The following is a 17,848-nucleotide window of genomic DNA, read 5'->3' as shown; positions in this document are numbered from 1 at the left end:
TCCCGCAAACTAAGAACAGAAAACTAAGGCTACAATTCACAATGACCTCATCAAAATGGACAATAGGAAATTGGAAAAACGTTGCCTGGTTCTGATGAGTCTTGATTTCTCCTGAGACACTTGGATGAGGATCAGAATTTGGCATAAACAACAAGATGATTCTGATGACAGCATGAAATTATCCTGCTTGGTATGAACAACTATGGGTGGTGCTTTGAGTAGAGGACTTTTGGGATGTGGTGAAACAGGAAATTTTCATCATCGGTGTGCAGCCAACAAATCTGCAGCAACAGTGTGATGCTACCATCTCAATATGAACCAAAATCTCTAAGAAATGTTGCCAGTAACTTGTTGAATCTGTACCACAAAGAATCAAGCCATCTCTGAAAGCAAAAGTGGCTCCATACCAGTACTAGCAAGGTGTACCTAATGAAATGGTGGAGTACAATTTCATTTGGCCACAGCACAGTGTCAAGATCTTCTCATGATGTTACAGGAAAATGCCAGCAGCATGTAATCTCCCTGATAGTTGCCAATCACTCTCTTATTGATCCCCCTTTTCCTGCCAATAATCAGTGTGATTCACTACTCTGACGTCCCTCCAAGCATATTTGAGAATTAACTGCCAAAAGAGCAGCGAGGAGATGCAAATCCTGCTGACAAGCCATTTCCTGCAGCACAATTGTTAAATCCATTAGGAAATGGTAGTGTTTCTGTTGATGTGAACAAATGTGCTTGACTAAGCTCTTTTTAAAGTGCAAATATTGTTATGGTGGTGATTTATAGCGAGCTCTATGTTGTTACAGATGTCTGCTCTTGAGTGCACGTACAGTTTTCTACAGATAGAAAGTTTGAACATGAATTCTAATTAAAGTATGTATAAAGGTTTAAAATAAACAGCTGGGGTATATTTAGAAGCAATAAAACCCTACGTGATGACACGTTCTCTGATATTTTAAGGGTGGATAACAGAAAATCGACTGCAGATTGTGATTTGTTTCATGATTGCATTGAGTGAATTGATTTGTCCATTAAATGTCTTGAGAGTGTCTTTGCCAACAAAGAATCCCACCTCAGGGTACTATAATATCTAAACTGAGTAACAAAGGCATTCAAATTCATCATGCATTAGCACATATTACTGAGCATATTCAACTTCCTGTTCTGCTTGGTCACCATGCTTTTAGTGCCCATGTTGTATCTCTGCGTGAGCCTTATTCTCGTAAATTTCTTTCAGCACCTTCCAATCTGTTTTCTCCAGGACACATTTTTCTTTTTCTTTTTTAATCATGATATTGGTTGTCTTTTGACCCCCTCCGGCTTCACATATCACCTGAAAGTGACAAAAGCCCACATAACAGATTGTGAGCCATATGCACAGCCTGCATTTTAGATACTAAGCATACTGTAAAATATTGTTCATGAATCAAGTTTGATCCTAGTTGGAAATTAGATTTACTCTCTTAGATTTTACTGCAGGTAAACTAATAATCTTTTCATTTGGTCGGCGGTCTGCTACAGCCTCTTGCGTCCAAAGGCGAAAAGGTCTCTGTGGGCCGAGACTCTGGCCTTGCAGGTCGGTATCAGCTTATCAGCAGAGAGAGCCCACGAAAGCCCGGACTTTGCTCTCTGGCGCCATTCATCATATCAAAGGTCTGCAATGTGGTTTAGCTGGAAAAGCAAAGACTATCTGGAGGGGGTCAACAGTGAAAACCTCCATTCTGCTGACTGCACAGGGGATAAGACTTGATACACTGCTGTGTGCTCAACATGCAGTGCGTGAGGCCGATGAAGACAGCCCTGGATATAAAGTGACGCAGGCAGATTGTTCCCTGGATGGCTGTGGTCGGCATAAATCTCCAGCCTTCCTGATGGAAGGGGACAAGACTGTGAGCAGAGATCAATTTTCAGACGGCAGCGTTCCCCGTGTGCTCGCTGGAGCTGAAGAGGGTTCGTGGGGGAAAATGCATCCTGTGAAGGATGGAGCAGTTAGCAGCTCAAGCAGCTAATGAGTTAGGAAATTATGATATATGCGCTGTTAAAGCAGTGGTTTCTGAATACGTTGCTCCAGTTTATCTCAAGATTTTAAATCAGCCTTTACGTCAGTGTGCTTTGCTTGTTACGTCACACACACGCTTGTTCTGCTTTCAAGGGAAACTTTGTCATGCCTCACCTGAAGTGCGAGTATTTTTAATATCTTTTTAAGGCAGCTTTTAAAACATAGAAATTATTCAGCATCCCTCATTTCAATTGTTAGTTAGAGCTTGACCTGGTGTCCGTGCCTCCATCCATAAACTCAAACTGCTTTGTTTTGAGCTCTTTTAGATTAATGAACAGATGCAGGCAGCATGAAAAAAGCCTAAAATGCATCCAGGAAGGAGGGTTGCCATTCACTGTCCATCAGGGTCTCAACAAAAAGGTGCTCTTTGCATTCATTTGCTGCTCTTATGCATTCATACACCCCCCTCCCCCTGTTGCCCCTCTGACACACTCGTATTAGTCATGACCCACCTCCTTGAAAGCTGGGAACCAATCAGAATGACCATGATGCAAATGGAAGAAAGAGGCTGGAAATATATGGAAAACCCAGTTTCCCAGTGTAGCTGCAGAGAAGTGACAGAAAAACAACAATGAAAATCTGATTTGTGCAAACACTTGCTGGCCTCAGTGTTTCTATCAACATTTTTGTCAATAAAAACAACCCCACAAGCAACAAAATAATCAATAGATTACTTCATGACCTGACCGACTTTATTTAGTTTAAACAGACACACAGTTTTGAGTTCACTGGACTCATGTGTGAGTCATGTTTCAAACGTAATGTTTAGTCAGTTGACAACGAAGATTGATCCGCAGCATTTTTGTTTGCGTGTCGCACAGTTTGAATGACTGCCTGCTTAACTAGGAGCCAGCATATGTTTGAGGATCACACATCAATAAATGCTGAGGTTGTAATGATAAATGGAAAGCAGTGTCTGTTCAGCAGATGCTGGTTTATTGTGGTAATAAACATTTTTGTTTTGTAATTTTTTTTTCTTTAGTCATTAGAGAAATGATCCATTGGTGTTCTGCGCTAATATATCATAGAACTGATATGAGAGCTAGCATCTCATCTCAGCTTTTCCTAATCATCTAAAATGCCTGTATACTCCTAGGAAACTGATGGTTATGTTCTTTTCTTTATACTTTTTTATTCTTTATTGAGGTGAGTAGAGAAAGCTGGGAAAGACATGCAGTTAATGGCCTCAGGGTGGATTTGAACCCCGGTCTCTGCAATAGCTTAAAAAATACCGGCTCACCAGCTTAACCTGATGGGCAACAATGGGGCCTCATATTTTCACCTTTTAATTAAATAATGATGCAGATACATTGGTAAAGTTGATGGGTTTCCATAAAACTGTAGGGCATACAGATTCATAACAGGTTATATTCTTATAACCTGTTATGAAGAAGATAAGAAACGGTGCCAGTGTTTGAAAGATGAAGGTAACAGCTTTTCTGCGACACCCAAAAAACACATGTGACATGGAGTGGATAGATGGCGCCTTAAAGTTTAATTTAGGATTTATATAAAGAAAAAAAATCCAAACCTGCCTAACCCCATGTGGAAAAAAATTGCACCCCTTTGCGAAGTCGTGAATTATTTGCTGAGATCTGTTGAGTCAAAACTGTTACAATGGTGGATGCTCGTATAAAAATGGCCAAAGTTTCCAATAAAGCGTCAGTGAGTGTATGTACAAGTAATCAGTATGAACCCAAAGGTCAGGCTTCAGACAGTTCCACGTTTAAAAAAAAGTTTTTATTTTGTCCTGATCTGCATGATGTCACAAAGAGGGGATATCATCAGAGACGCCATGATAATTCAACATTTTCATGATGCTTAACTCGCAATGCATTGGTAAGTTCTCAGTCTCTTTTTCTCATGTGACTTGTTTTTATTGCTGCAAAATGGGAGCGTGGCGCAGACAGCCTGATAAATATTTTTCATTAAAAGTGTTGCATGCACCTTAAAAACTTAACACTTTGCATTGCAGTGTAGTTCAAGTTACTTGGATACAAACACCTGTTGACTGCTGTACTGTTACAGGTGTTTTGAATGTGAGACAGCAGTGAGAGTCTTATGTGACATAAGAGTTCTTGTAGATTTGGGTACAGCGGTGTCCTTTAAAAAAGGTTGTGGCATACCTGCACTCCAGTACCTAACCAGTACCAGCAGCCCATAAAGTATGCAATGGATTGTGTTATTTTCTTTGCTCACTCTGAAATGGGCAGTAACTTGGTAATCAGCTCTCTTCTTTGCTCAATCTTTGTTTAAAAATCCAGAATACGTCCATATGTTTGATTTACACATGGGCGGCACTTTCCTTGAGTTCTTCCTCTGATGCCTTCATCTGTGTTTTACCAGTTTCCTCCCACATGCTGACTGTCACCTCTTTTGGCCTCACTAGAAATGTTGTTGTACACCATACAGTGACAAATAAAGGCACTCTGTTCTAAAAACACAAAAGCAGAGCTGCAAAAATCTGTCAAAATCAAATATGCTGAGCTGCCCGCTGTGACGACCCCTTGCGAATAAGGGAACAGCCGAAAGTAGCTTTTATCCCTGATCATTAAAATCCAGCTGATGTTTAAACTTTCTGTTTGCAAGGGCAGCCAGTCTGATGAAAGATGGCTTGAAAGGAGAGTGGACTTAAAGGGAATGGGAGCTAAAACCGAGATGAACTCGATGGCGATGTACCACAGCCCAATGTAGGATAAAATCAGATTATTTTGAACTGCAGATCATGCAGATCTACTCTAGTTGAGTCCATTAATACAAATATGGAGCTGGAAATGAGCATAATAGGTCCACTTAAGTTTGCTGATCAATACTGCAGCTCCAGTAATGGTGCATGGAGAGTTTTATGTTTAGTTTTTTTTTTTTTTTTTTTAAATACAGGTTGAATCTCAGAGAAAGGAGGATGATAAGGGCGCCTCTGAACACGAACACAAGACAAAGACGCACACATGAACAAGACAAAGACAACCGCTATTGCCTCAGGTCTCTGTGCAAAAACATGAAAAGGTCAGCCATAGCCACCCAGTGCCACTGTGGTCTGTGCTGAACTGCAGAACCAGAACAAAGTGTTAAGCAGAGCCGACGGGCCAGCTTCTTGAATGTCATACGCGATCCTTTCCGGCCACAGGAAATGAAATGTCTCTGCCTCTGTGTGCCTGACTTGCTTTGCATCTTTCAGCCAGCGATGAGGGATTCAATTACCCAGTGATTGAATGTGATTCATTAATCACAAAGGAGAAAATGTGGGGTTTAATTTCCACGCCTCGGGCTGTGGGTTCTGCTCAAGATGACCGCGCTAATTGCTACCGTGAGTAATTTGGAATCAAGCTTGCCGGCTTGATGGTGCTGAAAGCAGGCGTTAATGTAAATGAAGGGCTGTTCTTTTTATTTTTTTGAATTTTTTGTTCACGAGTGCTGCCTGAAGAGAGATGTGGTGAATAATATCCTGCAGGCATCATTACATGGGAGGTGAGATATGTTAAGGGTGTTGAGTGTTATTACGGCAGCTCTCTTTTTGCTCCATTTCACATACATTCATGTCCCCCGCCTTGTTTTCCTATTTTCTTCCACATCCTAAAAAGTTTGTGTAGCAGGAATATAAAAAAAAAAGTTTTTACCAGTAAACAAGATAATGAGAACATAAAACAAAATGATGATGATAACGGTCACGGTGCTTCTTCCATTTCCCGTTCCCTGGTCTTTTTCTCTGGTTCATTACTTTCTTAACTTCATTCTCTCTCTCTGCCTTTTCCTCCTGTGCAGGTATTTTGTGTTGGATCCAGAGCTGGGACAGCTGCAGTACTTTGTCAATGAGCAGGGGAAGAGCCAGAAGCCCCGTGGCTCGCTGCCTCTGATCGGCGCCTTGGTGACGACGAGCGACGAGGCTCCGCACATGTTCATCGTAAACTCCGTCAATGGAGAGCTGTATAAACTCAGAGGTATGTCCTCGCGCTGGCCTCAGGCTGCCCGTATACGGCAGAGAACAAACAGTGAGAGGGTGTGTGTGTGTTTTACTTTGGATTCCTGTGAAGTGCGGTGTAGATACTAGGAGCGGCGGGATGAATAGCGGCTTATAGATGGCTCATAAATTCGAGCTGCAGTGTTTTTCCTTAAAGAGCAAAGACTTTCGAGAACATTTTTCTGCTTATTTGATTTGTATTACTTCATTGTTTTGGTTCAAGCCTGAGCATTTTATTTTTAGCAACACTAGATAGAGGACCTCCTGAACACTACCTGCTCACATCCACACAGCAGGCAAACAGAGATGAGTAGTCAGTGGAAATAACTGCATTTATCAGAGAGTCAGATCTGATCTGAATCAGTGTTTCATTCAGTAGTTGGAAGAGGTCAAGAAACAGATAAGAGATGAGGAATCTTGGAGTTACGTTCGCGACGTGACAAAAACCATGACATGAAATAAGAGCGATGTGTTTATTTAACACTACAACTGCCATAGATTCCTGTGGGGTGGTGGCTCTTGACTCAATCCTGCAACAACAGCAGTTTTGTGCAAAGAAGCAAGTTCTTCAAGAAGTTAATTTGTGAATTAAAACAAAAAAAAAAAGCTTTTTATACTTACTTTGAAAAATTGGGGGTTTAGTTTTTACTTTTAGTTTAACAAAACATTTATATCTTTTCATTACAGAATATAAAGTTAAAGTGTGTACTGGAATTCACTAATAAATAAAGATTACACCAAGCAACACAATAATAGATCTAAATCATTTAATTATTGTAGAAGAAGGAAATTATAGAAGAGTTAAAAATGAGTTTTGGATAATGGGCTGTATTAGTTTAGCTAAAATAAAGAAGATATAAAAAACAAAGTGCTCTCTGTGACACAGATTGAACGGGTCATTGCCCACAGTTGGCTAAAGAAAAAGAAAGATACGCTGTGCACTAAATCAGTTATTGTAAAAGTACAACACACCATCCTCATCTGCCTCCGCCCACCAGACCTGCAGCTGCTCTGCTCCTCAGGCATGAAACATGTCTGATTCAGCTGTTCTGCTCTGGATTTCACTCTTTATTTGCTCGGATTAATTCCACACATGCTGGACTTTCTGCTCTGTTCAGCTACAGTTCTCCACGCGCTCCATCACACACTCCTCCGCTCTGACCCGGCTCAACATCCCAGCCATGACCCTTTCAGCTCGGCGGTAATTATTCATCATTTATCCAACTACAGTCCCCTATATATTTATTTATCAATATCATCTAGCTATATCTGGCTCACGTTAAAGCTGCCTTCACATCAAAATGTGTCCAAACAACCATGTTGCTAGGCAACCCGGCATGCTGCAATTGCTGTTTTACATGAATTTCTATTGGGTCAGAATGACACCCGATGTGTAAGTGGTCATAATTTTTTTTTTTTCTTTTTTATCCCACACACTCCACACACCAGTTCATTATATGATCAATGAACCCGTTTTAGGGAAAGTCGTGAGATGGCAGAGTTTTAGTTTAACAGAGTTACATAAGTTTTAAAATGCCAAGAGATCAAAATGACCCTCAGTTCTAGTGTTCGTAAGTAAGTAAAGTAAACAGTTTCAGTTCCATTATTTATTGATTTCATTTCATTGATAGCGGTGCTGTCTACAGAAGTTCCAGTATGACCTGATGTTGCCTTTTTACTCTGACTTTTTACTAAATCTGTCCAAGACTTAAGACTTATCATTTCTAGCCTTTAGTTGATAGACTAGAAACTATATAAGTGTGAAGTCATGAACAGATTTGGACACAATAAATCATTTAAAGTCTTTATTATTGTTTAGACTATGGCATTTATTTAGTCCATATTAAGTCGGTGTCATCCACATGGACATTGAGCCTTGTGGATAATAAAACACAATATTGTCATTTTATATCAATTCAATTCAGTGTAGTTCAGTTTCCTTTTTTATAGCGCCAAATCGCAACAACAGTAACTCCTTTTTCTAATATAAAAAACTTGACCCTAAAATTATCGAGATAAAAACCCCAGAGATTAGGATGGACCCCCCTATAAGCATGGTCTTGGCGACAGTGGGAAGGAAAAACTCTCTTAATAGGAAGAAACCTCTGGCAGCCATCTGCAGTGACCAGTTGGGGTTGAAGGGAAAGAGATTCAATTTGTTAAAAGTTACTTATTATTTATTTATTTACAGTCAGGAGGTGACTCACCCTCATTCTTAGTGTGCATTGTAAACATATAATAATGGTGTCAGCACACCTCTGGGAAAGTGTTGTGGATATTAAAAACAACTGTCCACAGTAGGGGTGGGTGATATGGCCTCAAAAAAAAGATTACGCCACGGTATTTCAAGGAAATGTATAGACAGAACAAGGTTTTACTGGCGATTGCAACAGACAGACAGTAGGATTTCATAGTGGAAACAAAATCCATCTTTCATCAATGAGCTACTGTCACTGACTGACAGACTGCTTAATTCAAAGTGTGAATCTATTGCCACAAGGTGCCACAGCACTATATACAGTGACACAGAAAAAGTCCAGTGTAAGCATAAAAGTAGCCTAGCTTGTGTTTTTCAATGGGAGTTTTAAGTAAAAGCAGAAAGGAACTGCTTAGCATTAGAGTTTAACACAAGCTAAAGTAACCTTGTAACGTTTCAGGTGCTTGCACAATGTTGTCACATGATAAAATTGAAACTTGTTTTCTATTTTCTACCTGGGATGGCATGTTGGGTCAGACCTTTTTAAACCAGCTGCTTCCATCCACCTCGTCGCACTCTTCCTGAGGTCTTACCTCTGATAACTCCCTAGGTGCTAAATCGTCATCACAGGGTGATGCTGCTGCTCTCGCTCTCAGACATGACTGGTCTTGTATTGTTGTGCAGGCTATGGGAGCGTAAACACATAGCATCATCATGTCATAGATATTGCTATTGACACTATTTTAACATGGAAACATTTGTATGTGTATTATGATGATATCGAGATATGATATACACAGCCCAAGTCCGCAGGGATCAAGCTTAATAGTGGCTATATAGGTTAAAAACAACTAATCAACTTAAAATGAACAATGATGATTACCTAAATATAATTCAAACCCAATTTATATTTGAACTGTGTTGTTGCATCTATGTATAGTCATTATTTTTCATGCAAATGAGTCTGCATGCACGTGTACCTAATCCAGATAAGAAATGATGTTTCTATGGCCATTCAATAAGTGAAATTACACAAAGGTGAAATGTCTCTTTAAGAAGTATTGCCGCAACATGATCCTTAAGCTGGTTACTGTGCTAAAGGCCCGGGCTTTCAGTGACCTGTATCCACTTAAATAAGAGAGACTCCTTTTTCATTGTTGCTCCACTTGAGCTGCTGGAATGTCCCCTTACAGTCTTGAGGGGGAGGATATCAGAGTAACTTGGCCTATATTCTCGGAATAACTCTGTGATCCAGTGAATCGAGCTAAAATGAAACAATAATGCCACAGTAAAGAAGAAGTTGGGCTTTGTAGCTCACAGAAGACGTGTTTCTATTTCCAGTGACTCATTCAGATGCTTGCCAAAAAACTGCAATCCTGTCTCGACTGGTGCCAACACCCCAAACTAAACAAATGCGTGGATGTTATTGTTGTTGGGGTCAGCGACAAAGATATCCTTTAAAATGTTTGCTAAATTAAATTATATTATAAAAATTGGCCATAAAAGAGTAAACTTTGTACTTGCAAAAGCTCACTTTGCTCAAACAGCAGGTCACAAAGTGGCTCAAATAAGCTTTTTAGTAGTCTGTGAAGTTAAGATTGGCTGGTATACTCAGATGTGGATATTGGTTACCATGGGAACCCCTGAAACCTACTTGGATGTGGGTTGGGGGAACTTTGCGGTTCAGTCAGGAGTCATTTTTCAGTCTTTCTGGTTTCGCTGATAAGCAGTGTATAAGTCCACCAATGGTCTGAGTCCAAAGCTGTAAATGCCACCTTTATTCTCAGGATGATATCTCTTCACAGGAGAGCTTTGAACAGCTTCCCTTTTCCCTAGCTGCTGTAAGAAGATGCTGGATACACACAATCCGTAGCATTTCTCACACGGCTATACAGTAGCCCGAGAGTTTTCTGCCTCTAAACTGAAGCGGCTTGGTGCTTCCGTTGTCGGATGTAAGGACACTGGAGAGCTGCATGTTTTGTTGCTAAGCAAAGGTGAAGAGCGACTTGAATTTAATCATGTCTGAACGCTGAGATGGAAAATTAAGCTATTTATCATATGAAGACTCAGAGACAGGGAGCCAATGAAAGGGTCAAGTTTTTGTCAGCTGGGTACAAACTAGCTTATTAGGATGCCTGGCACAGTTTTGATTGTGCATCTGTATAATTAAAACGCAATGTTTTAAAGCGATCATCAAGAGTTATTGTCTGATTAGTATTTGTAAGGCTTATATGGCTTCTCAGGATGGCCCCTGTTAGTTGTGGACGGTTTCAGCTGTTGTACTTATTCAGCATAAATTTCACTGGATGTTAATTGGGTGTTTACTGATTTGCTTCCCTGTGGGCAAATGGACATTAGTTATTGTTTGATTTAGACCATATGCTAACGAAAAATGTGTAAAATGTGTGAAGACTGTCGACTGCGTTTAAAAAGTGCACAGGCTGAGCATGACTCCACTCACAGGATTGTAGAGTATTATTTTGAAACGTCTGATGCAACTTTTCCCCTGTATGAGTTAGTAGACTGTATGACGTTTGTTGCTAAGAACATAAATAAAATAATATCATAATGTCACGTACTGAAAACTTGGATCTCGGACACATAGAGACCGTTGGTGATTGGTTGCTGGCTAAGTGAGTGTGGCACCAGAAACCTCTTTGTGATTGATTGCTACGGTCGCAGCAAAAAGTTGAGTCTTCAAAAAGTTGAACTGTTTTGAAATGAGTGTTGTGAGCGCGAGGAGGAAAAAAGTGCTCTGTGCTGAGGATCACAGGCCCCTAATTACACATAACCTTAAGTCTTAATACAGTTTGAATGGGTAAGGAAGTTCATCTGCTATACAGTTGAGAGTTGACATAAGACAAATTACCTTCATAGGCCAAAAGTGGTTTTTGTACCAGGCTGTAAATGTGTTTAATTTTGCTGTTGGGTTTGATGGGTTTATATGGGAGTCTGTGCAGAATGGCTCTTGGTACCAGGGAAAAAAATTGATTGGCCATTGTGGCGTTTGGGCCGTTAAGCTGCTTCAGAAATGAGCTGCTCATTCCACTTTATGCAGATGTGAAACTGCAGCCTCTGGATGCCAGTGATATGGTGAATGTTATCATATTCCCCCTCCCAAATCCTTCATGTTGGTTCAACCCAAGCGACTGGGCTTTTTTGTCCAAAGGTACTGTGCAACAAGGTTATCAAAAAAAGAGCATCCCTTTATTGTATTTAATGGAATATTTTGGTGCTTTGGTTCAAAAACTAGATGAAAACGTTGACAGTCTCACATTTATGTGGTGTGTATGTAGTTAGAGCCAGGAGATGTTTAGCTCACTGCCTGTTAATGTTTAACAGCCAACTTGCACTTCAGAATGTGAAAAACGGATGTAAGTTACCAGGACTTTTCTGAACTGTTTTGGAAGATGACCTCAAATATAAGCTTGATGAGTCCTTGTGTGTCCCTGTGTTTCCTTATTTGTTGTAAAACTTTGCATTTTCTTATTATTTCGAATCCCTTGATCATCAAAATCATACATGCTCACTGGCCACTTTGTTAGGTACAAGAGTTCAACTGCTCATTAATACAAATATTTTGAAAGACAGCGCCTGGTCTGCTGAGCCTTTATTTTTTCTTTAATAATTGGATGGTATGGTTAGAATTTGGCGTAAACAACATGAAAGAGCAACAACAGCTCAGGCTGGTGATGATGATGATGATGTAATGATGTTTGGAGGATATCTTCTTCAGGGCTCTTAGTACCCTTAGTGGTGTTTAAGCCACATCCTTTGATGGCTTCTTCCAACAGGATAACGCACCACGTCACAACGCTCTAATAGTCTCAAGCTGGTTTCTTGAACATGACGATGAATTACAGTGTAGACAAATGACCTCCGAAGCCATCTCGCTCCCAATAAAGCATCTTTGGGATGGGGTGGAACAGAAGATTCACATCATTGATATTTTTTTTTCTTTGGCTTTGGTTTAAACTTCTTTGGGGGGTGCTTAAAAACACAGACTGCATGATCAGCTTTTCTACTTTCACTGAGTAAATTTTTACTCTGGTACTTGTCTAAGGCGAATTAAGAAAGGAAAGGATTACATCTGTCGCAGTCCTTTAAGGGTGCGATCATTAAGGAAGAAAAATCATTAAAATGTGCCAATAATTGGGGAACACTCAGTCTTTTGTCTTTATTAACAGCCACAGTTCACTTTCACATAGTAACTTTTGTATCAGAATATGCGCGACTTTTGCCTTAATTGGATGTTCTTACTGTGTTTAAAGATGACATCAAATTCCTCTTTTCTGTTCAGTGTAGGAGATTAAAATGAACTGCTTGGTGCAAAAAAAAATAAATCGTGAGGTGCAGTAGTGTGAAGCAAGAAAAAGCAATTATATCTAAAGTTAGCCTGTAATCACAACAACGTTTCTTTGCATATAATGCACTGGAACTGCTTTAGCAAGAGCAATCACAGGGTTCAAATGTCATTTTGCTCTGTTGATGAGTGAAGGCTGGTTGCTGGTTACTGTAATTGCCTGGCAGCTCTTCCCTCTGTTCCAGGCTTCGTCAGCCCGTCCATTTTCTTGAAAATATATGTTTAAAGTGCCTCGCTCGTAATATTTCCCAGCACTTTAATCAAATCTAACTGCTCGTCCAAGCATTAATCCTCAGACTCACCATTATCATAACCAATAACATCTTTCACGACGCTGTAATTAAAACATGTGTAATTAGGCGGCGGTGGTGGTGCCATGATTGAGTGGGAAGGAGGTTTCTCTTTCTCTCTCTCCTTCTCTCTTGATCACCTAGTAATGTTCAGATATCACTCAGCCATCTCTGTGGGATGGATATTGACTTTTAAATAAGACACGCAGACTGGGATGGGTGTCCGTTGTTGCTCGTTTTAAATGAGCACACGGTCCAGCTTCTCATTTTCCTGTTAGTCTTCTCGCTTTACAGGGCAAACTTTGTGCATTCATCACATGAATTGAGCTGTCAGTGTCACCTCCAAGACAAACCCAGCTGAATTTTTTTAGGATCAGTGTAATCCTCCTCAGTGAGGCAGCTACTCTTATATAAATACTACAGTACTATTTTGCATCCAGTGAGTCAGTCTCGCTGATATTTTTTTATTAAGCGTTTATAATCAGTAGTTTTCCAGGCCTTTTGAAGGTCTTTACAAGTTTTTCTTTAGACAGTGGCTGCTTTATCAAACATTTTCAGTCATTTTCAAAGGAATTTTTTTATTTTATTTTTTTGGGTTTCCCCTTCTTTAGTTACACCAATGAAAAATACCAAAGATTTAGTCAATTTGTTGTTTCACTTTGATTCAGTCTGACTGTTGTAATGGAGCTACAAATATTTACATGATTTAAAATATTTACAAGAATACAACTGATGAACTGAGACTGATTTCCTAATCATTAACTTATTGGTCAATCAGTTTCAGCTCAGAAAAGGTTATTTATTAAGGCAAAAGCCCATTAGTCTTTGGTTTCTACATGTTACCTCCAACAAGCCAGACTTTCTTGTAATTTTTTTAAAAGTGAGAAATGGTCTCAGTGGAAAGGTACCTGTCAAGAAGCCATTCTTAAGGAAGTGAAACAGGGAGAAAAGGCTGAGGTATGTCAGATTACACAAGAAATAAATGAAAAACCGGTGGCAATAAGTCTGATGAAGTGATGAATGTAAATTAATTAAATTAGGTTAAGGGAGAGGTACAACACTAAGTGTCTACAACCATCTGTAAAATGTCCGTTTTATGGTTTAAGGCTGTATTTCAGCCAGTGGTGTCAAAATTGATGGCACTCTTTGGCATTTATAATTCTGTCAGATATTAATCGACAATGCAATACCATTAAGAAAGCATCTGATTGTCAGCAGCCTGATTTTTCAGCATGTCAACGATCCCACTTTTATTGCTAATGCAGTAAAAACCTACCTGGATAGAAAAACACACAGTGGACTCTCCAGAGCCTGGACCTCAACACTATTGAAGCAGTGTGGGATCACTTTGACAGACAACAGAACAAAAGGCAGCAAACATCCAAAGAAGAGCTTTGAATGTCCTTCAAGAGGCCTAGACAACTGTTCCTGGAGACTACTTAAAAAATTTACAAGAAAAATGCCAAAGAGAGTTCAGGCTGTGTTGAAGAATAAAGATGGTCATACCAAATATTGACTTCCCAGCTCGTTAGAATCCTACAAACTTTGTTTTTGTTTTTTTATGCAGTTTTTACATGTGTATTTGGATATGCTTCATTAAATCTCTGCACCCATTTCTTTATGTTAATAAAAAGAAAAGACGAGTGACTCAAGATTTTTTGCACAGCACTGTATGTATATCACTTGTGTCAGCATATGCACAGGTGCAAGGCCGGTGCTCAATACAGATGACTAATTACCTATAATCACAGCTGTGCTTGTGCACATCACAGATAAACATCAGATTTAGGCGCTTGCTCATCTGCGGGTAAGTCGTCCCTTTAGACTGAGTGAGTGATTTCTGTGGATGATGACAAGAAGAAGAAAGTGGGAAGCTTGTTACCGGATATTTTTTGCAGAAAGACAGCTTGTTACAGGTGTTTCTGACTGAATACTGTGTGCTCCCTGCAGGGGCGAGCAGCCACTCCCAGTGGGAGAACACACATCGAATGCGGCGTTTGTGTGAATGTCTCATTTTCAGAGTTGCCTCTTCACTTAAAGAGACCTTCTGTAGCTGGCAGATGTTGGCAGTGAAAGTGATTGACAAGTGCAAATTGAATTCTTCCTGCACTAAAATAACCCCAACCTCAATAATAACATCTCAACTTAACTTTAAAAAAGAAATCTCAGAAGATTTTTTTTTTGGTTGTTTTGGGTGATGATGTAATACCGCATTAATCTGATGATAAAATGTGGCCGCCTTGTTTTATTCTCCCTAACAAGGAGAGTGCTGCACTCATTTCCCCACTTAAACATCTTCTGATGATTATATTTGTCAAAAATACTCTGGAACCAAAGGGGAATTAATTTAGGGTCCAGTTTGCTTCAGATGAATGTGTTTGTACAAAGTGATGAAAATTACACTATTCTCAGAAATTCTCAGTGGTGCTGCATTCACTTACACATTTAACAAGCAAACAAAAAAAGCTGTGTGAGGAGTTTGAACCCTGCTAACTTTCACTCCCATACAACCAGCCCACTTCTGTTAAACACAACATTTTCCAGTGTTCCCAAAAACCATCAGGGGATGCTTTTCCCCTGTACTGATGACTCTTCTTTCCAATCTCCAGTAAAGGAGTAGTGGATTAATGGTGCTCACAAAATGCACTGTTTGACTTGAATAATGTTCCTATCACAGTTCCTGAAGTTTTTGGTACAGCAGAGAAATGAGAATTTAAAAACAAAGAAAAGATTCAAGAATGCCTGAATATCCTTAATTACTTTTGTAGCAGAAAAGCAAAAGCATTCCAGTGCTGCAAACTGTTAATAAGAAAAGATCTGTTTAGTTTTAAGTATAAATAAAGAAAAATGCAGACAGAGAATCCTGGCTTCATAAATGCGGCAGACATCAGCAATGACGTCATCAGGAACAACGGGACTTTCCAGTATTTGCAATCCTTGTTTGCTTTTAACTTCAGTGTCTGTAAACATCCCTCAAAACTATTTCTGAACAGTTTCTGATGCATAAGCTGCAAATAAATGATGTCCTATAAGTCCTCATTCAACAAACCTCTCGACTGTGAGGGGAAACTCTCTGACGGAGGTTTCAGAGAGGAAGATGTTGTTCAAGTTATGCTCTGTATTAGGCAATCCTCCACACTCTTTGTGTTGCACAGCCACAGGAGTACAATCAGCGCAAGACTTGCTCAACCATGATGTATGCAACAGGAAATCAGCCAATCACAGGAAATCCTACCTGCAGCATTATGACACCTGGACTATTTTCACTTGTGATATCTTGTCTAGACTATACGTAGTGTTGCTTTAAGCTTTGGAATATTTCATTTTAATTTAGCGTTTCACTTTGAGTGCCTTAGTTTTACTTATTTCTTTTTTTTTTTAAGTTTTGAGCTTATGTTTGGTATCTTTCATATTTATATTTTAAGTGAGCATCTGTAACAAAACACTTATACTCCTGGAATTTTTTGAAATATTCTGATTTTGACTCTTAAAACCCCGTTCACAGAGCTACCCACAGCCGCGGGGTGCGTCCTTGCCAGTCAGCCAGCAAACTTTTCCCACTTAGTTTTGCTGGTGACCTTTCCTTCTTTGGCCTGTGGAGATAACGCTGTGTGGATTGTGATCAATAAACAGATTCTTGTAACCTCAGTGCAGTTTTGTACCCGAAGCTTAATCATTTATAAATGTGCTACAAGTGAGTATTTATCCATTTGCATCACTGCAAAACAACAATAATTCAAATAGTTTGACATTTTCAAGTTAAAAATACATAGAAATTAAACAAAAATCGATAAATGTGGCCTTTATTGCACATTAATCTTGAAATTTAGAAATTTTAGGAAACGTTACAAAAAGTTAAAGAAGATACATTTGACTTTTTTTCTGGTTTTACATGCGGCAGAATCACTCCGAGAGCGCAAACCTCCACCAAGGCTACTCACTCTTGGGAAGTATTCACTGTGAAGGGAATAGCATTGTACTTGGTATTAAAACATAATGTAGAAGTGGGTGATGGATAACAGGTGTTCATTTGTGAATATTATATAACATTAAACTCCATAACATTATTCTACAATATATTTCTCTTTCTCTTGACAATGCTGTTTCGGTCAAACTGGCAAAAACGTCGATGTCAAATGTAAAAGTGAGATGATATGTTGATGCAAACAATAATGTGACATATGAAATTCCCATATACAAGTATAATTTCTTACAGTTCTTACGGTTTTACCTTATATGACCTTGAAGAAGAGGTCAGAAGTCCCAAATAATCAGATATTTAGAATTCCCGTATGTCATTCCCCATATAAATGAATGTTTTCAATACAAACAACTGCAGTAAGAAGCATAGTTTTAAAAAGGATTATCACTTTGACCTTCAGATCAGATCAGATCAGCTCAGAGGTCAAATATCACATGATGTTTTAAATCCTTACACAGTACTTTCTGTCTGTTGACAACACACACCACACTTGTAAGAATCAGTTTCTAAGTTATGAGCCTTTTTGTCAATTTGTGATCAATAAATTATTCAGTTGACCTTGAACACCTTAGTGGATGTCTGGCAAATTTCGATATATTGTTAACATGATCCCACTCTACACCTACACCTAAACTACACCTACAAAGTTTTATCAGAATTAACTCAAAACTTTTTGAGCTATTGTGTTGGCAGACAAAATGGCATGGATGCAAACACCCCCCAAAAACAAGCCGCCTTGGTGAAGGTAATGATTTTTTTTGTATTACTATGATGAGATTAACCAGTAAATCCAGAACGCCAGGAATAGGTTAACAGTTGCCCAAACCACTGCTGCATTTTCCTCTTGCCAGCACTGAGGACACATCCATCGCCTTTGAAATAGTTAGTTGGCACCTCCTGGGAGCCTGGGTTGAGACTGGAAGCCTCAGTTTCTGACTGAGGAGCAAGTTTGATTAAAAGTGAAAATGAACGTGTAGCATGACTTCACACATTGTACGT

General features: G+C 39.4%; 1 protein-coding gene across 3 annotated transcripts in view; it reads left to right on the top strand.

The window, feature by feature from the left end:
* Window positions 1-17,848, top strand: part of LOC116319444 (oxysterol-binding protein-related protein 10) — a 93,104-nt gene that overhangs the window by 10,646 nt on the left and 64,610 nt on the right. For 2 of the 3 annotated variants that reach the window (XM_031738780.2, XM_031738779.2), the window contains exon 2: window positions 5,822-5,997. In XM_031738780.2, coding sequence (XP_031594640.1) covers window positions 5,822-5,997 — 176 coding nt within the window. Of the gene's footprint in view, window positions 1-4,939; window positions 5,528-5,821; window positions 5,998-17,848 lie in introns of those variants that run through there. The other variant, XM_031738781.2, reaches the window with a different exon arrangement.

This window comes from Oreochromis aureus, linkage group 22 (genome assembly GCF_013358895.1).
Source record: "Oreochromis aureus strain Israel breed Guangdong linkage group 22, ZZ_aureus, whole genome shotgun sequence".
In the NCBI taxonomy this organism is placed as follows: Eukaryota; Metazoa; Chordata; class Actinopteri; order Cichliformes; family Cichlidae; genus Oreochromis; species Oreochromis aureus.
The sequence above is the reverse complement of the archived record's forward strand: the minus strand, read 5'-3'. Positions and strand labels throughout refer to the sequence as shown.